Raw genomic sequence first — 24031 nt, 5'->3', positions numbered from 1 at the left:
ACCTATTTTCACAGTGAAATCATGGATTTTGGGGGTACAACATGGAAAATTGGAAATAACAATAGAAGTCTGACCAAGCAAACTCTACACAGACTTTGCGACGACCACTTAGGAAAATGTATAATGTCAAATAAAATGACGTACATCACTCTAACGCTTTATCACGTCAATGTGGGTGCAAACTGACTGACTATAACTATTTAACTATCACTTAAAAATCAAATTAACCAGTTAACCTAAGGAAACAACTCAAAACTTGCGTCACATTACTTTGCCGCTCTTGTGGATAAAATGATATGTACTTTCTCTTCAGTTTTTGAGGAATAAAGATATTACGAAAAAAATACATTTTGCATTATTTATAAATTAAGGCTCCGTTAACGATTTTAGAGCCAAAATGTAAAATAGATAGATTTAGTCTTTGAAATTGCACTCCTTTTGTTACGTCTTCTCATCTTGTCTTTTAATAATAAGGTCCCGAGCGTGCGTCACCGGCAATATATGACGCTAAGGGGCAGTTTTTAAAAATTCATCAAAAAATTATAGTTATAAATTATAAAAAATGATGTATAAGAACAGTTTCAGGAAATGTTGTAGATTGTTTAAGTATCAAAATTACGTTGAAATTAAGTCGATTTTCACGAAAAATGTTCACTTGTTTTGAAGTAATTTCTGGTAAAAATTGATTTCGTCTAACTTTAATTTACTCTTGTTCAATATCATATAACAAAAATGTAGTCTATGCAAGTTGGAGTACAGGATATGTGTAATACAAAATTACCATTTTTAGCAGTCCAAACTTTACGAAATTTACTAATAAGATCGACTAAATCAGTGCTTTACGCGCGTTTACCTAAACGTCCATCGAGAAAAAAATCATTACTAATTTAGTGAGTCAGTTTTCAAAAAAATTATCTGTACAAATGCCAGATAAGAAGACGTGCTAATAGATACAAGTACTTGTTATTTCTATTACGCAACAAAAGGTGCACAATTTCATCGACTAAATCTATCAATTTTACATTTTTGCAACTAAAATCGATTACCGGCCTCTTAAAGTCGAAAGTAAGTTGAGGATAGGTCAAGGAAAATTAAAACCTAATATTTTATTTATATACCTCTTAGGTAGTATGTCAAATTAAATGAATAACAGTCGCTCAAAGGAGTCCATCAGCCGCAGATGCGCTTACGCAAGGATTTATTGCCCTGGCAACCCCGGCCAAGATTAAAGGTGCTCCCGGGAGACCATGGGGCGCGGTTATAATTAGTGTTTAGCAAGAACTGCTTTCTGTCCATTTTATTGTTCCCTGTTTTTGAAGCATTTCAAGTGCTTAGGTAAATACTTCATCATTGAAATAATGGTACTACATATTTTATTACAGTAATAAACGAAAAGTCAGGCAAATATCACGCACGAAGAAAAGTAAAATTTTCTAATACATATTTGTGAAGAGAGTTCGCGTCAATAACTACATAATTATATATTACCTATAATATTTCCGTAGGTAGGTACCTATTTGGTTTCTATTACGGTACCGATTTCTCACTGTTTTATAATATAATTACCTAAAATACCCAAATCTATAGATTATAGATATATTATTAAGGCAGGTAGTTTAATTACAGTATTTCTTAATTTAAGTTGTTCATTGCTTCTCAGTAAATTTGTTCCTAAACCATGCAAAGCGTGAGTCTCGTCTATTTGCAAAATATATCAAAGATTAGCAGGTGAAACTGCAGTAAACGACAGTCGGCTCTACCCGGTCTCAATCGGTAGACTACGCGTAATGAATGTATTTTAAAGTCTGGTTCTTCAAAGATCAGTAACTGCGCAATAAATCGCCGCTCACACATTAGCTATGCAATTTGCATCCAACAAGAACAAGCCGTAATAGCGCTATTATCCTGTATTTATCGACTGGCAACACTAACTGCCTACAAAAACAAAATGGCGGCATATTTGACATCTCTAATCTAGCTAAATTTGCAAATGGATAGATAATTTGCATTGCCAACATAGTCAATACCTATTTGCTACTTAGGTACCTACTCGTAGAAATAAAAAAGCCATAGGGACAGGAAAGAAAATTAATTTATTATAATAGCCGCAAAAATCCATGATTGATTCATAAATGAATTTATTGATAATGTGTCCATGCAATTTTGCAGCTCGCTGTATTAAAACGCGCCTTATTGTGATTGTTAATGTAATTGCATCTAAATTCTACAAGCGATTTTAAAATTACCATTTGTTATAGGGATGATGACACATGTTGAATTTTATAACAAAATCTAGTAAAATAGATAGCAAATGAGCAATTTATCACAATATTGTAGATATTAAAAAAAATGGAAATAATACAAAAATACGGCACACAGTTTCAAAAACGAAATAAGTAAGGATATCATTCGATTCCTCACATTGTATCCAAAAAAAGATTGTACAGCAACTATATACATAAACGCAATATTTCACCGACAAAAATGCAATTTTCTTGTTTTGTCCATACTACAAGATGGGTTTTCAGTGACCTTGACGTCACATTCACATAGCGATTTGTTCGGGCGTTTCGCGAGTGAAGTACGACTGTCGGACTCTTTGACTATCATTTCTGACTTTTGTATTGCTTTAATGCAATGGGTCCCATATAGACATTTGATCCTAAAAACAAACCTAATTGATTGATATTTACCATAAATGAAAATTTGTCATCTAGCCTATTGCATCGTTCTTTAAAAAAGTTTGCAAACTATAATAAATGTACTTATAAAGATGTAGGTACCTAACAGGAGCAATAAATTAAACTGTAGGCTGTACTCCTCAAACTGGCCAACATTTGATCACCAACTTTTAAAAATAACTTGTGTTTTGATTTTTAGTACACATTAAAGTTTATTTTAAGACGCAATGTACTGCGAATTTTGTTATTTGAAGCATGACAAGTAACGTCAATCACAATTATTTTAGCGTACATTGAACGCAAAATATATTTTTTATGAAAAATAGGAAGTCTAAGCATTCATATTTTTACCGTTTGAGGAGTAATGTTTAAATTATTTGCTCGTGTTATAGGCCACACCTGGTATATGGTTATGATACAATGAAAGGTACACAAACAAATGGAATGGAAGGCTCAGCTTATGCATGCAGCAGAATTCCCAATGGGGTTTTATAAGAGACACTCTTACTTCCACCCTTCGGCTTTCGCCAACGAAGTGAAACAACACAATTTGACAACATTTGAAATGTTTAAGAATGCTGAATTTTTACATGTGTTAAGAATTCTAAATATTTCTAGAGAGGATATATGTAACTAAGGCATGTCTAGGTAAATATTGCAGTAAATGAAACAGTTGGAGAGACGACACGCGGACGCAGGCGACGCAGCCCGATAGGGTTGACACAAATAATTATGTAATTATTTCACAGTCAGTGAATGAGACTTATAATCAAAAAGAAAAATACAAATTTTATTAGTTATTTCATAATTTTAATAATCATTTTGTGTTTTTATTACATGGCTGCTTAATCTGTACGTTACCATCTGATTTTAGTTTAACTTATTTATCAAATTATCATATATGTCAAGACTCTCAAGTCTTAAAAAGCTACTTAGGTACCTACTTACCTAAAACATCAGGTTTAATACGGTGTGCAATGTTACAAACCAAAACTCGGCCCTAAAGAAATTGGAAGACGACGAAAAGGTAAAGATATAAAACAGCTTAGTTATTTTAAAAAAAAACTTACTAATGGCTCTGAAAATGATAGACATACTTATGCGTAACCATACGTTCCTGCCTATACATCTCACTGCTTAAACATATTTAAGTCAAGTTACAAAACAAAATTGAACGTTTGCCAAAGAGATATGAAGCGCAGCATTGCTAAGAGGAGCGACCGCGGTCGAAATACTACGATGCGCACAAAAACCTGCATTGCCGTCGATGATAAGAACGTGATTTGTAGTTGGATTGAACTGACAAGAAATGTCTTGGAATAAATGGTAAGTCAAGGGATCAAGGCGGAATAACCTAACATAATTTTAAATTACTAGTCCTAGTTAAATTCAAAACATCTAATACAGTAGCAATTGGAATAAAACCTTAACTGTACAACAGTCATAGCCGTCATCGGCAACCCTGTCACCGTTGATGTTCTATCAATGAAAAAGAATATTAAATAAGGTGGGTAACCTAACCCTAACAATATACATACGGTAGGTACACGTATATAAAATGTTCCATATGAAAACAAAGTAAATACATAGTTCTTAGATATTGTTTCGGAAATCGTGAACTGCCTCTATGTCGTTCAAATATATATGCGGGTGCCTACCGCCAACATCGAAGAATCAAAATTTGATTGTTTAGATACTAATACAACGAGTATTTTTTTCTTCGTGGATAAATAATCACAGTTGCTTTTTTCAAAAATCGTGATCTGTCTCTCTGTCGCTTTTGCATATTCGAGCGAAATTATTTTCAAAATTTGCAACTCTGATTGTTTGTGAAAATCCACGAATAAAAAATACCAACCTACTTTTACTTATACCCATAAACATTAAAGACGGGGCAAGTAAAGGAACTCCAAGGATACATTATTTTTTAATTTACTGTCTCGACCATTAAAACATTAAAACCAATCTCCCAGCGACTGCATTAAATACGAAACTATTAATCTCAGCATTCCATAGTTACTTAAAGTATCAAAAATGAACAACGACAATAAAATCGGTTGAGTGCGAATACATTACATAATTTTTTTTTAATCAGAACATTATTTTGGATATCTGTTGGCACCACAAACTCCTAGGTTGAAACTACTTATTAATGAAAAGCATCTTAAAATAATGAGTTAAGTATATTTAAAAAATCAAGAATACCTATAGGTAATCGGATACCTAGTTTGAGCTACATCGACAAGGGTACAGCTCTTATATAAGAAAAACGAAAGAAATTTATTTTATCACTTGGCTAAACGCACTATCATACGCCCGTTCATACCCGCTTAATAGGGCCAAAACGTAAGGTTTTGCGAGTGGCTAACCAACTTAGTTAGTCTTAACTAAACTCGCCAAACATCCTTATTCACACTGAACCCTACTAATAAAACAAGCAGGGCAAAACAACAAAAAAGACAGGTAATAAACGTTCCATTTTCGATTGCGACAATAAACCCATATTAACATCTCAACTGCCATTAATCCGTACAAATTTACTTCTAAAAATAAGTTGGCAACCCTGACGCGGCTGCCACAGCTGCATCGACCAATAGCTTATTGCTTGGACGTCCTACGTTCAAATTATTGCTTGCGCGGTCTGATATACTACATAAGAAACACCTTCAACGCCCAATTAGCAAGTAATAGAGAGCAAAATACTATGCTACTTCAGTTTCTCGACTGCAAATAGGAAACAAAGTATAAGCTCTATTAAAATGTAACGATATAGATCCAGTACTTCAGAACCTTTTGGTCCAATGTACTATAGGTTTACCGAATACGCCCGTCTAATAGGTTTTAGAGTACGCATGGGAGATGATGATATAAAATTAGAATGTCGGTATATCAGGCGCATTAATACTGATTGATTAAGTACAGCGTAGTGTTTCTTGAAAGGTTAATTGTGGTTAGAGTGGCTCTCGGGGCTAATTCAGCGCAGATAAACGATAGGCGACGATGGACATTGGATATCTGTTTATTCAGTTTAGCTTTCGAGGTTGCTATGAACGTGTAACTAAGGAACTGCGGCTTATGCGGATGGCTATTCGTGGAGTTATTGTATGAACTCCAGCAAGGACTGTGAGAGCCTGACCGTAAGAAGTGACAAGTAACATACTACTGTAGCGAACGACAAATTGCAACACACGAATTTGATTTGCATTTTAGGCTCTTTATTGTTTATCACAAAACAGCTTTCCTAAAGAGGCCCAGACCCATAAGATAAGCAAAATAGAGTAGTAAAAACGTAAAAATATAATAAAAAACATGTTTCAGAGTCAATAAGTGCCCAAGATGACGTCTGTGGCGGTTCCTGGGTCTAATCCACTGGTTTGCTTTGGATAAGAAGTGTAACGTGTGCTATGATTTGTAATCAGTCTTGTCCAGTAAAGACTGAGTTGAATACCGTATTTCATTGAATGAAAGCCCTCGTCACTGCAGTAGTACAATGTCACTCTCATGTCATAACAATATACTTATAAAATAAATATCCTAATTCAATGCTTGACAATCGCCTTTGTTATAAAAGCACTTTAGGTGAGCCTTAGTCTAAATTTAAGTAAGTAAAAGTAAGGTCACGTCTCGTATTTATTTAGCATCAATTCGCCTCCTAAATATTTTATTTTAAGTAACTAATAACTAACCCTCTTTTTCATAACTTTTTACAAGCCTCAATTAGTTAATTTATGTTTTATCCCTTTCTTACAAATACATAAGTCAAAATGACAGATTAAGTTAAGACAACCATTGAATAGATGAGTAAATTGAGACGTAGCCCGTGTATGAATAACGCCATAAATGTTACATAAAACTTAATTGATAAAATTAATTATTATTGATAAAATTCGACGGCCTCCTAGCCGTCGGTAGTGACCCTGATTACGAAGCAGGAAGTCCCGGGTTCGAATCCTTCTAAGGACATTTATTTGTGTCTTTATCACAAATGGTCGTTCCTGAGTTATGGATGCTTTCTAACAGTGTATAGAAGTATTTAAATAACATTTGTTTAAATATACAAAATATTAAGTGAAAAAACTACGCTGTGCATCTGTATTTACCTACTTATAAATGTAGAATAGAATAAACTTTATTTTATATAATGCAAACTTAAATAAATGGATGAACCACATTGATTTAAACTTATATGAAGTTCTATTACAAGTAGGTAAACAGTGTGCAGCTTACTGTAAGCTAGTAAATGATCGAAGTAAATCACTTATTCCGGAATACACAAAATTTAAAATTTTCTAAGTGCTACGAAATGTTTGGAAACCTTAAAAAGAAAAGCAGGTAATCGTTTGAGGAAGTGTATGCATTAGCCCCAGCCTTATCGGTTAGACGGACGGGTAAAGTCGCAATGCAAAATTACCAACACTAGGTACCAACACTACCAACCACTTGTTTGATGCCTCCACGCGTTTATAGTTACTTAAGTAGGTAAGTACTGTTTGAATTTGTGTATTTACATACTTATTTACATGTAATTAAAGAACACTAGTTTATATTTCGTGTGCCTAACTTAGCAATGGTGTATTTTTCGATTTAATACCTAATATTTAGGTAGGCGATTAATTTTGTCTTTACTAATCATAAATTAATTTGAAGATGTGATGTATTACCACTTATTATTAATTGCAATATTGAACTTTTACCTATTAACTATGTATGTACTCGTATGTATTGTAGGTACGTATTTAGGAAAACAATAAGTTCAAGTTCACAGAAGACTCGAGACGAACTTTACAAGTCAAAAAATATAATTAGGCAACAATTAAAGCAAAAAAGGCACAAAGGACACTTTAGCAGGTACTACGGGTAATTCATCATAAAATATTGTTACCTTCGCCCAGTTCTCATTTCAAAGAATTTTTTGATTCCTTACGAGAGTTCAAAACACAAGAAAGTCTACTAAAAATATTCCTAGGACCTTAGTACCTGCTAAACTGTCATTGAAGTGAACTCACCTTTTTTCTCTTCTTCCCACTCTCTCTTGGGCACGGAGAGGTTCAGCGGCTCTTCCTTCACGGACTCACACTCACTAGTTCTCACTCTCTGCAGCAGCTGCTCCTGGAGCTTATTCTTGTGCACACTCATCACTCGCTCCGTCTGCACCTGAGCACTCTTGTACAAGTGTTTCTTCACCTCGAACCTCTTCACACTCATCAACTGACTCACGGTTGACTTCTGGTTTAACCCCAATATATATTCTATTGAATGCGGTGTAGGCTTTTTTGGCGGTTTTCCGTACACGTGCGGATGCCATGATAGCTCGAAATCTTGTACTTTCTCTTCTGTTCCTACATCTATGTTCTGATTATTATCATCTATTTGGTATTCCCGAGATTCATCAGCTATAACTAGTTCTTTATCATCATCTACTTCAATTCTTTCCCTATCTAGATAATCTGCATCGCAGAAATTGTGAGCTTCTATGAGTCTGCTGTCGGCTTGCTCTATAACGTTGGGTGTGTTGTAGGCGACGGTTTGCATGTCTCTTTCTTTCTCGGTGTCTTCGCTCATGTGTGTCCCTTTCTGTTCAGGTCCGGAAATAGTGTGTCATGTTTGTTTTTATGATCGGATTGGTTTAATGGCTGTGCGGCGTTTGATGCTGTTTGATGTTTCCTGCAACACATTCGGTATTGAGAGATTGATTTAGATACACTTAAGCGCTAATTGCGCGGTGAACAAATAAACAGAGCGGTAATCTAAACAGTTTTGTTGACTATTAATCGTACCGTTCGTAAGTGGCATCGTTTTTGTATAACTGACTACACATATTATACTCAATCTTTTAAATTAGATAGGTATTGTTTTTTTATATATTTATTCCAACCGGATACAGCATTATTGCGAAATGGTGGAATATGGAATATTAGATTATCTTCCAGTACTTAAACGTAATTAAGGATAACTCACGCTAGACCGGGCCGGGGCCGGGCCGGAGCTTCCGGCGCTTCGTTTTCTATGGTAAGCACCACGTGATCACCGATCAGCCATCATAGAAAATGACATGTCGGACTAGCGTCTAGCGTGAGTCATCCTGTATATGTACTTACTTTAAAACGTAACATAAATACTCTTCAATATTTCCTAATTATCAATAATTAAAATGAAAAACACGTACGCCACCCCTAAAAGTAAAGCATTTATTCAAATCGGTAAAGACACAATGAAAAGTACAATCGCGCCTGAACGCTACAATAAAACCGTGCTGTATCTTGTGCCAATAGCAACTCATCTTGTCGACTTAACTGTACTTACTCACAGTCACGATCAACAAAGTAATTTGAACCTTACCCCATAAATTACTCGGTTGGTTATAGAATAAACGCTTTTTTCAATTGGTGTGAGTCTCATCGGTGAATGCTGATTGATTTTTATTGCAAAGAGATATTAGGGTTGCGCCCTCAGTTGGTTTGACGTTGTTTATGTTGGGTTTTGATATCCATGCGGCAATGAGGCAGTGTCAGTTATCGTTAATGTGTTATAATTTGAGATATTTGTAGTTATGGCTCGTTAAATTGATCGTGGTTTTTAAATTGGATGCGGTTGATACTTGAGGACTGTTGATAGCTATTAAATGCCAACGACTGCCGATTGATGGTTATAAAGTCACTTAACTTTAAATGGGATAGCGTATGAAAATTACATGTAAAGCTTCGTAAATGCCATAGCATTAGGTACTAATAAAATATTAAATGTAACCCATGTTAATGTTTTTGCATGCAATAGGCCTATTTAGTAGTAGCCTACGTAGATTTAGTAGTAGGGTAGGTGCCTAAAGGTAATACAACTTGATCGAACCTTAAAGCCGATTTTTAAAAAAATGCACTTTTTAAGCGCCAACCCTAACCACACTAAATTGAAACAAAGCTCATGGCAGAAACATGTTGTATCACCGAACGTGTCGATCTATACGCATACAATTACATCTACACACGTCGACAAGTATATCGATCGGCAGGGGTTTGCGGACTTTTATCTGTACGAGTGTTTATTCTATTAATAACTTCGAATGTGCGAGTAATAATACCATCAAACGACGCAGTCTGTGTTTATGTTTTGTTGTTTCATGCAGCTTTCAGACGCTGATCCTTAATACTTTTGTCTAGCGTTTGTGTAATTTTGAAATGGAAAAGTTTAGTCGAAAATTGCGATAAAACCGGTAAATATGACAAGTCTTCGATACGAATTTTATAATAAATGCGGTTCCATATAGTAATACGAGTATCAGTTCGGAACGTAAATTTTAGATATTGTTACATAGTTAAGTACATTAGATGGGGATGCATGGGGATTAACTCCATAGAAAATAAAATCGAAAATTAGCTCATGTAAATGAACCTACACGAATCATTTTTACCGCGAAAATCGAATTTCGCAAATTGAGGGCATTTTTGTCTGTCACTCTAATTACGCCTTCATTGGAGTAAAAGAGAAAGATCCCCGCAATTTGCAAATTTCGGTTTTCGCGGTAGCCTCTCATGTTAATGTTTTTGCATGCAATAGTCCTATTTAGTAGTAGCCTACGTAGATTTAGTAGTAGGGTAGGTGCCTAAAGGTAATACAACTTGATCGAACCTTAAAGCCGATTTTTAAAAAAATGCACTTTTTAAGCGCCAACCCTAACCACACTAAATTGAAACAAAGCTCATGGCAGAAACATGTTGTATCACCGAACGTGTCGATCTATACGCATACAATTACATCTACACACGTCGACAAGTATATCGATCGGCAGGGGTTTGCGGACTTTTATCTGTACGAGTGTTTATTCTATTAATAACTTCGAATGTGCGAGTAATAATACCATCAAACGACGCAGGCTGTGTTTATGTTTTGTTGTTTCATGCAGCTTTCAGACGCTGATCCTTAATACTTTTGTATAGCGTTTGTGTAATTTTGAAATGTCAAAGTTCAGTCGAAAATTGCGATAAAACCGGTAAATATGACAAGTCTTCGATACGAATTTTATAATAAATGCGGTTTCATATAGTAATACGAGTATCAGTTCGGAACGTAAATTTTAGATATTGTTACATAGTTAAGTACATTAGATGGGGATGCATGGGGATTAACTCCATAGAAAATAAAATCGAAAATTAGCTCATGTAAATGAACCTACACGAATCATTTTTACCGCGAAAATCGAATTTCGCAAATTGAGGGCATTTTTGTCTGTCACTCTAATTACGCCTTCATTGGAGTAAAAGAGAAAGATCCCCGCAATTTGCAAATTTCGGTTTTCGCGGTAGCCTCTGTAGTAGAAAAACGTCCACATGCATCCAATAACAACTTACTTACTTTTCTTGCGATTTTTGATTTTCCTATTGTTTTTAAATACCTATAAAAAAGAGTGTATTCTAATGACAATTACTACCTATTCAGTTATTTACAGAGTACAAGATATGAAATATTAAAGAAAGGTTAGTGACGCGTGGTGGCGTTCTCACGGTAAATCGATACCCTTTGTAATGGACAGCAATAGCCAGAACAAATACTGTAATAGGCACACGGGAGCATGAATCATAATGTTTTATTAATGTCAAAGTAAGTTGATTAACTTTGCTTTCACGGTTTGATTTCTAATCGTAACTATGTGTAAAAATGTGGGGGTAAAAATGTGAAAAAAGATATGAAGCTTTGGTAAAAAATAAATGTTAGTGTCTTTGTGTATTTAGAACAACGATATGTGATAATTTATTTTTAATGATATTAAAGTTTATAGCAAAATCCAAATACATATTAAAAGAAAATAAGTAAAAAAAAAGATTATTTTCAGTACCTACAAGCTTTTAAATTAAGCAAAAAAAAAACCATAGTATCACATAGCAAACTATGTAGTTATTTTACTCAAATTATCATTTGCCAAAAAATCATTGTGTTAAAATAACTATGTAATACCATAACCATCCGAAAATTTATATTTTCGGATGGTTATGGTAATAATTTATATTAATTTATATTTTAAATTGTTCATCAATAGTATGTCCATGAAATACGAAAAAAGTTATACCTACCTCAAACCGAACACAGACTTAAAGTCATTACAAAAATGTATTATTAAGTTCAATGATGATCCAAATAAGTAGTAGCACAAAACGAAACATTGTGTAATTATTTCAATTGATAAATCGATCGATTAGTAGAAAGTTAATCGACAATCTAATCGATCTTCTTTACCGTCGATTTTTCATCGACTCCCCACTGAGAGGACTCACCTAGTTATTATTGTTATTTCATAATTAATGGTGCTACTTATTTAAATTGGATTAAGCGGTGTGGCCATCCGAAAAGCTGATCACGATTTATATTAATGTAATCATTTTTCTTATGCACAACTGTTTTGTACAGTTAACCAAAGAACCTAAACAAGATATTTTCAACGATCGATTAACACCTCGTACCTAATTATATATTCCCAATCAGTCCTTCCGTTATTTATTACATAAGATAGTTCTTCATAAGCGATATGTAGATACCTATGTTGTATTATGAACTTGATTTTGGAAGAAATTTAAATATGGCTTGATTTTTATCTCTTATCTCGGCGTTTATCCCGGTAGCATCCTCAGCTATATTTTTGGGAGGGCAGGATTTGCTAAATTTGATATGATTCTGAATTAAACTTTCACGATTTTTACACATTATTTAATTGTACAACTGAAGTTGATCGCGTATTTAACGCGTATTTGTACTTAAATACCCGACTAAGTCCCGTTGTACAATTTATTAATACGATATGACTGTTTGGCTTTTAATGAAAGTGCTCATTGAATGCGCTATGGTATATTAATTTATAAAAAAATTGCGTCTCGTTTTCAACAATAGATGATAAAAATTCTTGTGGAAGCTTAATCCGAAACCAACGTTAGATAAGTAAATAAATTAAAAAAGATGACCACCGTTTGCACGGCAGACATACTGTCGCCGAGACAATCGATCGTCTAGACACTTACGATAATTACTTAATGTGGCACATTTACATAGGCAACACTTTCGCTGCAACATGTAAAAAAATATCCAATGATAAAAAATACTGTAGGTAAGTATATGTTACAAAAAATTTACGAGTGAATTCTTTATTGGTGGGTCGACCACAAACATATCTCAATCTGTTAAACCGAAGCCAACTTGACTTATTTTTACATCTGGTTGAAATGTTCCCAGATTATTTAAATTCCAGTTCTATTGGTTACTTCTATACACTGGCAAATAATATGGTAAGACCTGTATAGCTTACCCTAATAACTTGATTATAACTACTTACTGAATATTATGGTCACGTGTGCCTGATGTTTTTTTTTGTACAAAGGTCTGTGTTTTTTGACATTACTTTATCATCTCATTGATTTATCTCATATCATATGATGATAGTGTTTTTGACAGTAGGTACTATAGGCGTGGTGACAGGGTTAGGATTTCTGATGCTATAAATTTCTTACTTAAGTCTAGAGTGCTAAATAGCTGCTAAATAGGTAAGTGGCTGAAATCATTGACATCTATTGGATTTTGCCTAAACACTTGCCGGCTGCGATGCCGATTCATAGCAGTCGAAGTGTTAAATACGACATTAATCAGGCAATGTTTACTTTACCGTCAATAATTAAAACATGGTTTCATTATTTAGGGCGTCTAATGACGCCAACAAAAAAGAGCTGGCTTGCAAAACATGCATTTAAGTGTCGATCATTTCAAATTAAGTCAAAACTGACATATTGCCAAATTAGTCTTTGAATAGAATTGTTACTCATGTTGAATATAATTGTTATTCATGTTGTATCCACCGAAACACCCAAACCTATGTACTCGTAATAAAGTAATGAATGCAGTTGATATTGTTGCATGGCAATATTTCTCAAAATTTGTTCTGAGTAGGGATTGGTCCTTGTTTAAACAATAATCGCAATTACGTGCAATATGTGCATACCTATACGGCTTCCATCAGTTTGGCATTGACATAAACGCGGTCGAGATCGTAATTTACTTTCTATACATCTCGCTCGTACTCGCATATTTGTGCAAACTATACGTCTCGTTTGCACAAATATGCGAGTACGAGCGAGATGTATAGAAAGTAAATTACGTTCTCGATAGCGTAAATGTCAGTTTTGACACTGTCAGTGACTCATGGTACGGGCTCTGCTCATTTGTTTTTTTTGTATTAAATAATACATACATATATATACATATATACATATATATATATATATATATATATATATATATATATATATATATATATATAGTGTGTGTATGTATATAAAATACCTACTTACTCATTTGTATTGTAACAAAAAATGGTACAATGTAAAGATTATTTACTTTTTTGTCATATTATTTGTAATTTACCTACTTATCATGGAAAAATACATCTAGGTACCTACGCGGACGAATGCTAATCATAATGAAAACGATGATTTTCTTCTAAAAACAATTTACTTAGCTTAGCAGTCACTTTAAAAATGAAATGATTAAATAAACGTTTTGTTACCGTAAAATGGGGTGAGTAGGCGCAAAACTGACATTCAAACCTCGATAACATTTTATTTTTACATATGCAAACTGAATGGTGTATATAATAAGTGTTCCGGACGTTTGTATTTTAGTTTTTATTTTATTTTGGGTATTTCCATTTCATAACTTTGACGATAAACAGGAAACCCCACCTCACCCCGTAGTGCCTCGTATTTGGGGTGAGGCGGGTTTTCAAACAAAGGTGATTTTGGAAGATTGTTGGATTGATTTTTTTTTATTGTGAGTATTACTAGAGCGCCATTTTAAATTGGATTACATTCTTTTTGTAACAGTAGCCTTAATAACACATCTCACCCCCCTTTCATCCCTTCTCTCCCCATTCATAACCCAACTCTCCCCGCGAACCCTACTCACCCCATTTTACGGTACCTCATAAAAAAATATTAAAATCAAAGACAACTTCAAAAAAGCGCGCGGAAATGTAACAATTAAGGGGCATCAAACGCGGCTTGTCAAACGTTACCCGCCATATTGGATTTGCGAACAAGCCGACCACTTCCGACGTTCTCCATTTAAATTAAATCATAACCATCGTTCACATTGGCGTCAGTATTATTTTAACACGGTATGCGACACTCTATTCCGTGGCAATAGAGCTTCAGATCCTATTTAATTAGTTTACTGATGAATAAAACCAGACCGGTTGATATCAAAGGGCCCACACACGTTGAACAGGACTTCCGCGACTTTGTACGTGGCTATCGCTATCGATTAAGTTTCTATCGAGATGTCGAAGCCAATTCAGTTTTGGTATATGTATGGGTAATATCATAGGATTTCCTGCTAAATATATAATGTGGTTAACCTACATCAACATTATTTAAACATATTCGTTAACAATTTGTAAGCAATTTTTATAACAAAAAGCGAGTTGATAAAACAATTCAAAAAGACACATCGCCAAACGTGAATTGTAAATTTTGTTCAAAAGTTACATTTTGCCAAACAACAACTTTGTTAAATGGTGATTTTTTAATACAAACTCTGACAAAATGCGTCGTGGAATTAAATGCAATAGGAACAACGCACGTAAGTTGTTAAGAAAAATACAAAAAAATTCAACCATCATCATTTGGCCAATAAGCGACAGGAAAGTCCCACAGCCGGTCGTCCACAATGCCAATTACTTACTAGGTATGTAAGTACTTACTAATAATACTAGTAATAGTACTTAGAGGTGTGATTAGGGTTTGCACGACGGATCTGAAATGAATGGGAAGATCCGCGGATCCGAATCTAGATCCGGATAATTTCATACATTTCTGATCCAGAGTGCAAACCCTAGGTGTGTGATGATTATGTTGCGGTCAAAAGTGTTATAATGACATCCATAACTATAACACTAGAAACAAACATAAACTTGCTGTGCCCGCCCACCGCCTCCGTAAGGTTAGTACGTCTTTCGTCGGGAACTGTACACGTTTTTATAACAAAGTCCCTACTGACATAGCGAATTTACCACTTACCAAATTTAAGTCACACATTAAGCGCTCCTTGTTAAGTAAGGCGTACTACACTGTAAATGATTTTATACACGATAGAGATGCCTTTAAGCCTGTAGCTTGATTTCGATAGTATGATAAGAGTTCAATAAATATTGTTTTTTCATTGTAAATTAAATATGCTAGTGTCCAGTAGAATTGACACATGAGACAATCATGTTCTCGCTTGATTATATTGTTTAATTTAATTTTAGTTTTGGACACTTGGAGACCATATACATCTCTAAGTAATTATTTATTTTATTTTTAATGATTCTGACACTTGGAGACCTTTACATCCCTAAGTATTTATTCATTTTATTATTTTTATTTTATTGTACATACTTATATTTTTAATGATTCGGACACTTAGAGACCTTTACATCTCTAAGTCAATTTAGGCTAGTAATTATGTGAAGCTATACCGTCTTTTATGTAACATACGAGCACAAAATGCTGTGTCTCACAGCTAAGTGTTATCACTATTTTAATATTAATATAGGCCGGTAGCTTGAACATGTCATGCTCGCTTAAAAGTCTTTGCTTACGGTGGCGTCGTTGATCGGGTCGCCACTTTCCCGAATGAAGGTTGAGGGAGGCGATGGCTGAGATACGCGTCGTACTCGTGAACGGGTGCTGTTTGTGGAGACGGGTCTGTTTAAGCTAACACGAATATATTTAGTAACTTTATTTTTTAATTTAATTGCAGTGAGACGCCTCATTCGGTTCTCGTATGTTTTTTTTTTCTCGTAATGTGTTAATCATACAGGATTGTGACTCTTGGAGACCCTATACATCTCTAAGGATAATTTGATAAACTATGTTATTTTTTAGTTCTGACACTTAGAGACATTTACACCTCTAAATAAGTTTAGATTTTTTTTCCATGTATCTGTTTTGTTTTTATTTTAATATTATTATTATAGTTTTTTTATGTAATTCGACATTAAGAGACCTTATACATCTCTATGTAATTGTATTACGTTAGTTTGATTTGGTAGTTGTAGTTGTATTTAATAATTGTTGATGTATAATTATTATTATTTTGCTTTTATGTAAATTCAATGTTGACGTGTAAAAGTGCCCTTGTGGCCTATTTGCTGAATAAATGTTGAAGTTGAAGTTGAAATGTAATGTTAATTATTACAAATTAAATAAGGATTATATAATCCATTATCATAGAATCAGTTGCTTCGAATATTTTTCCCAGCGGATCAGCATTGCCATCCAGCGGGGCATTATGCGGCCAGCCTTCTGAGTAGGTACCTACCCTACCGAGCGACTACGACTTAGACCAAATTTTTATTTATAAGTTTTTAATTTTTAAGTGTTTTTTGTAATGTTTTGAAAATAAAGAAATTGCCTCGAATAATTATAATCAATTATTTAACAATTAGGTACCTAATAAGTACAGGTGATAACATCGATCGGATAAATAGATTACCTACTTAGTTTCAAATATTATACAATTATTATGTCCTAAAAGTATGGGGATAAGTATAATAAATTAATGTAGCGTGTGAATTATATTTTCGAACGTTGAGAAGAAATGTTTGGTAATTTGGTCAACAGTCAAACTCGCCTAATCGGAGTTTAGATAAGTACACTAGTTATTTTGACAGTTGACACATTTCAAATAGTCTTTGCTGCACCGTGCGTATGTGTATGCAAAATGCATGATGCAAAATTTCAGCTCAATCGGAAATCGGGACGTGGGTTAAATTTAGCTCCCAAAATTTGACCCACACTAACATACTAACAGGGTAAGTTAAATAAAAGCTTGTACTCGTATAAGTAAGTCAAAAATATTTTGTGATACACACATTTACTGCTGACTCTACCTTCCGACTGCATCATTATTGCATTGTTATAGGAAATACGGAAGCAGGCCAAATTTCAGCTCAAGCACACACCGGGAAGTAGTTACAATTTTATTATTTAAGATTTGAAGCACATAAACATTATACCCACCTATTTATAGGTACAAATATACGCGGTGAAGCTAAATAAAATTGTGTAAAAAAGCTTGATTGTTAAAATTTAAGACTTAAACTTAAGCATAGGTACAATATTATTTTTAACATATAAAAATAACTAAACCTGGGTCTTTTACACATGAGTAGGTACTTTTGAATCTATTTACATATCTAGTTGATTCACTTAATTGACTAGAGAGCACGCTTAAAGTATACTTAATATTTAATTGGAATGCGAATTAATTAGTTTAAGCTGTCAAGATACTTCAATAGCCTCTTTTTAATGACTTGTAAAGTGTTCAACCATAACATATATACACTAATGTTATAGAGAGTAGCTATCCGTATCTGTATGTTTGTTACACTTTTTAGGGTTCCGTAGTCAACTTACTAGGAACCCTTATAGTTTCGCCATGTCCGTCTGTTTGACCGAGGCTTTGCTCCGTGATCGTTAGTGCTGGAAAGCTGCAATTGGGCATGGAACCATGTATATGTAAATAAATAAATCCAACAGACGTACAATAAAATTTAGAAAAAAAAAATTAGGGTACCTCCCCTACACGTAAAGTCTGTGCGGAAAAAGAAGAGAGAGTCTGTGTGTATTGGGCCCCAAACATTCCACGACTCTTCTCTTTCCGCACTAACTCTAAAGTGAGGGAGTATTTTTTTTTCGGGGTTGACGACGATTTCGAGGTTGGTCCCATAGTAAAAATTGCTCAGTTACCTAATCCCAAAACCTCCCTGGCAACGGGAATGCAGTTTGTTTTTAGCCACCGTGTACTATAATGAATATGATTGACTACCCCAGTACTAAACCAAATTACTCAATAAAGTGGATAATGATAGATGCACAAGAAACATAAGATTACATTATAATAGGATAGGATTAGGAGGAGAAGAGTCTTCTCCGAGACCACGGGGACAACGCCGTCCTTGAAACGTCGGAGGTAAATCTTAAAACTTACATACGCGATTAAGTCCCGTTGTACAATTTATAGGCGGGGGAAGAAAAAATTTTGCTTGCATTAATTCGTACAGTCTCGAAAGCTTTTTCTAATCAATATTTAGGGTTTACAGATGCCCACGATACGATTATCTCGAGTACCGTAATTGAGCTCTTCATGAAATTAATGACCCTAGGGTCAATATCTAGAACACTATACAGACTAAGTCATACAGTCGGGATAATGTATCAATTATATGTCTTAAGTTAGTTCATGATTAATAACAAAGAAATCCCGAGAGTTTCCTGTGAGCTGTGTACAGTAAGCTCAATCTATAGTTATTTTTTAAATAATCGATATAAATGTAACTTAAAAATTCCTACACAATTCGAAAATTTGATGATTAGGTCATAATATTAATCTCAATTGATATGGAAATTTGCACCACTCGGATACCGTGAGATCTATTTATTATGATTTTTTATTTTTTATTTTATGCTTAAAAAATATGTTTATTCATCCTACACTCGAAAATTTTATATTTCTACAATTATCTGTTTATTTAACACGTGTTATCAAAAAAATATTGGAATAATAACAAGTGCTTTGCGAGAAATCAAAATAAATAACAAATAACTTGAGACCAATACTTTTAAAATTGCTACGCTTAAAATAGCTACGTTCAAAAAGCCTAATGACAATACTTTGAAAGTCAATATCAAAAAAAAAAAGTCACCTTTCTCACTTGTTTGACCCTGATATATCCCATCCATACAAGTGTCAAGAGTGACGTTCCTTCAAAAACGTCACTTTTGTCACTTGTTTGACACTGCCATAGCCCATCCATACATGTCAAAAGTGACGTTTCTTCAAAAACGTCACTTTTGTCACTTGTTTGACACTGACATAGCCCATCCATACAAGTGTCAAGAGTGACGTTTCTAAAAAAAAACGTCACTTTTGTCACTTGTTTGACACTGCCATAGCCCATCCATACATGTCAAAAGTGACGTTTCTTCAAAAACGTCACTTTTGTCACTTGTTTGACACTGACATAGCCCATCCATACAAGTGTCAAGAGTGACGTTTCTAAAAAAACGTCAATTTAGTCACTTTTTTGACACTGACATATCCCATCCATACAAGTGTCAATAGTGACATTTCATAAAAAACGTCACTTTTGTCACTTGTTTGACAACGACATATATCCCATCCATACAAGTGTCAAAAGTGACGTTTCTTAAAAAAAAGTCACATTTCTCACTTGTTTGACCCTGACATATCCCATCCATACAAGTGTCAAGAGTGACGTTTCTTCAAAAACGTCACTCTTGTCACTTGTTTGACACTGACATAGCCCATCCATATGTCAAAAGTGACGTTTCTTTAAAAAAAGTCACTTTTGTCACTGACATATCCCATCCATACAAGTGCCAAGAGTGACGTTCCTACAAAAACGTCACTTTTGTCACTTGTTTGACACTGACATAGCCCATCCATACAAGTGTCAAGAGTAACGTTTCTAAAAAAAAAACGTCACTTTAGTCACTTGTTTGACACTGATATATCCCATCCATACAAGTGTCAATAGTGACGTTTGTAAAAAACGTCACTTTTGTCACTTGTTTGACACCGACAATCCCATCCATACAAATGTATTAGTGACGTTTCTTAAAAAAATTTCAGCTTTCTCACTTGTTTGACCCTGACATATCCCATCCATACAAGTGTCAAGAGTGACGTTTCTTCAAAAACGTCACTTTTGTCACTTGTTTGACACTAACATAGCCCATCCATACATGTCAAAAGTGACGTTTCTTTTAAAAAAAGTCACTTTTGTCACTTTTTTGACACTGACATATCCCATCCATACAAGTGTCAAGAGTGACGTTTCTTAAAAAAACGTCACATTTTCACTTGTTTGACCCTGACATATCCAATCCATACATGTCAATAGTGACGTTTCATAAAAAACGTCACTCTTGTCACTTGTTTGACACTGACATAGCCCATCCATATGTCAAAAGTGACGTTTCTTTAAAAAAAGTCACTTTTGTCACTGACATATCCCATCCATACAAGTGCCAAGAGTGACGTTCCTACAAAAACGTCACTTTTGTCACTTGTTTGACACTGACATAGCCCATCCATACAAGTGTCAAGAGTAACGTTTCTTTAAATAAAAAAGTCACTTTTGTCACTTGTTTGACACTGACATATCCCATCCATACATGTCAAAAGTGACGTTTCTTTAAAAAAAAGTCACTTTTGTCACTTGTTTGACACCGACATATCCCATCCATACAAGTGTCAAAAGTGACGTTTCTTAAAAACAAACGTCACTTTTCTCACTTGTTTGACACTGACATATCCCATCCATACAAGTGTCAAGAGTGACGTTTCTTCAAAAACGCCACTTTTGTCACTTGTTTGACACTGACATAGCCCATCCATACTTGTCAAAAGTGACGTTTCTTTAAAAAAAGTCACTTTTGTCACTTGTTTGACACTGACATATCCCATCCATACAAGTGTCAAGAGTGACGTTTCTTAAAAACACGTCACCTTTCTCACTTGTTTGACCCTGACATATCCCATCCATACAAGTGTCAAGTGACGTTTCTAAAAAAAAACGTCACTTTAGTCACTTGTTTGACACTGACATATCCCATCCATACAAGTGTCAAAAGTGACGTTTTTATTTGAAGAAACGTCACTTTTGACAGTTCATGAACGACCAAAAATCGTGATGTTAAATAAAATTATCAGTTTCGTACGGCAGTCCCCACGCTAGCCCAATGCGGATTGGGGACTTCACATACACCTTTGAATTTCTTCGCGGTACGGTAGACTTTTTAAACTTAGGTCAGCTAAACGTGGGACACATGTCGTTACAAGTTTCGCAATTTATACATTTTAAACTTAGGTCAACTGGACGTAGGAAAAAAGGTCGTTAGTATTTTCGTGCACTAGCAGACATTTAATTGCTGGTGACTGTACGCGTACGCTCGTATAAAACGCTACTCTGTAACCGCCCTAAGATACCTTCATCCTATCCAATCCGTTGCTTTGCGGCCGTGCGGCCTTGAGGTATCGCCATCGCTTCCCCTCCCGCCCCGCGCCGATCATTTAAATAATTTAACGATAGCCATTTTTACAATTGTGACAAAAGCTCATTGTATTAATAGGAGATTCTTTGACGTTGTGATAACATTAATTACAGGCTGTATGGTGCATTAAAAAAATATACTGTAGAATTAATGCGCGTGGGGTAAAATACGTTATAATTGTTTAAAAAATAGTAAAAATAAAATCCCCTGGTTTTTTATTTTATTAGATTGAGTAGAATAATTGGCGTAACAATATAGTGGAAAATCACCAAGTGTTTAATTAATGTTGTATTGTAATTATTTATTTCAAACATTTTTATTGCTCGTGACGTATGCACCACTAAAAAAGTGGTGCATATTTTACTTACAGTGTAAAATATTTAGTTATGCCTTTTGAACAAAAAATCGCTACTGTAGAATTTGATGTTTACATCTTTTTAAAAACTAAATTTTTAAAATTTTTTTTTCCAAAAATCTCAATATATTTTTTAGAGATTACTTTACACATACATTCACAAAATAGTGTTCTATTATATTCCAAACACAAATATACTGTAGGATATAATGTGATGCTCTCGAACAATTTAAAGTTTAGTAACCGGCCTATTAATAATGTGTAAAAATCGTGAAAGTTTAAATCAGTGTTACATTATGATAATTGAAGAAAATTATGGTAGGTAAGAACCCTTGTACCTATTTATGTAAACTCTACTTGTTATTGATATTTATTACTCTTAGCTTAGCGCATCCTACACGCACTAATAGATAATAATTACGAACTAGATGCAATGCACGGGCGAGAAAAATGTCAACCTGAGATCAAATATAATCAATTCGTAAGTAGGTACTTATAGGTAAATATACATCAAAATCAATCTGATCAATCCATCAAAAAACTTCAATCAAGTCTAACACATAGTTGCATTAAGGGTGTGAATACCTATGTACCCACATAAGCCTACCTTGTGCGGACAAAACCGCAGCGCGGATTAGTAGAACCCTAATTTATATTTACCTAAGCAATAAATATTTACATATCGACGAATCAATCAAATTCTAACAGAATTAATGAATATCTAATGAGCCATAGAAAGTTCTAAACTCATTATAAAACTACGTCAATAAACATTATTGCAATGCTAAAATCCAATTAATATGAGAGCGTCACAATTTATAAAATCAAAATAAACAAATCGATAAAAATGTAATTTTCAATTTGTTCCACTTACAGTGCATCCACATCCAATGTTCGAAGTCACAACACTAGCACAAATTAAAAGAAAAAAAAAACGAATTTTGAACAAAGAATGTTCGCACTTCCGAATTGTAATGTCAACGCATTTCGGCGGGAACGGAACAATAGAGTCACTTTAATGATGTCAAGTCTGCGCGGAACGGGCCGACTCTGCCGTGGTACTGAACGAACCAAGCGTTTAGTCGCTTGTGTGGGTGTATACGAGAATACGGACGCGTGTGGGTGTAAGGGAGACAACGAGCGAGCTGTTAACGCGGCGATCCTCGCAGTTAGACTAACTCACATCCAAATCGCTTAATTTTATGAGTTGTTGCCTGCCCCATCCCCTCGTGGGATGAGCGGAGTATCTTTGCCATGGCGTCTGTTTACCAAAGCTTAATATTCCATTGTTTGTATAAATATGCATGTAAACGTTAAACATTAGAACAAATGGTTTTCTATTTATATATGCCAATGCCTATCTATCTCTTTTCATGTATGGAATGTCGTGATGTCTGTTGAACATGAGAGGCTGATGATTTAACACAAAACTCACAATCTGTTTACAAGAACGGGGAATTTTTAACCCAAAGCCAGTGTTCCGAGAGATGAATATATTTTAGAGATAAATTATTTTTTACTACCAGACCGAGTAAAAAAAACTGTCTTATAGTCACTATATTAGTGATCTATTTGATGAAAATGAATAAATTTACCAATTAATTTATTTAAGTTTCGGGGTTTGCTCCATTGGAAAAGTTCCTCAGTGCTCGTATCACATAAGCATAAATTGATTTCGTGGAGTACGCGAAAGGATTAAAAACACCTGTAAGGTCAGACGTCAAATTGTTTGTTGTAAAAATCTATTCGTAAATGCTTACAATACGCACATAACTAAACTAAAGCTAAAGCGATTAAGATAAGAACTTATGTCCGCCTGATACCTTACTTAAATATTAATTAACAGATAAAAACAATAATGATAATGGTACTAAAGTGATTACTAATACACCAATCAAACATTG

The 24031-nt window shown here is 34.4% G+C and overlaps 1 protein-coding gene across 1 annotated transcript in view; it reads right to left on the bottom strand.

Annotated features, from left to right (window-relative positions):
• Positions 1-23391, bottom strand: part of LOC134648409 (homeobox protein slou) — an 84015-nt gene extending 60624 nt beyond the window's left edge. Inside the window, exons 1-2 of the mRNA XM_063502932.1 lie at positions 23002-23391; positions 7688-8345 (exon numbers count right to left, since the gene is read on the bottom strand). Coding sequence (XP_063359002.1) covers positions 7688-8243 — 556 coding nt within the window. The 5' untranslated portion in view covers positions 8244-8345; positions 23002-23391. The remainder of the gene's footprint in view (positions 1-7687; positions 8346-23001) is intronic.
• Positions 23392-24031: the final 640 nt, after the last annotated feature.

The sequence above is a fragment of the Cydia amplana genome, chromosome 1 (assembly GCF_948474715.1).
Source record: "Cydia amplana chromosome 1, ilCydAmpl1.1, whole genome shotgun sequence".
In the NCBI taxonomy this organism is placed as follows: Eukaryota; Metazoa; Arthropoda; class Insecta; order Lepidoptera; family Tortricidae; genus Cydia; species Cydia amplana.
Note: the sequence above shows the minus strand (reverse complement) of the source record. Positions and strands in the feature narration are given on the sequence as shown.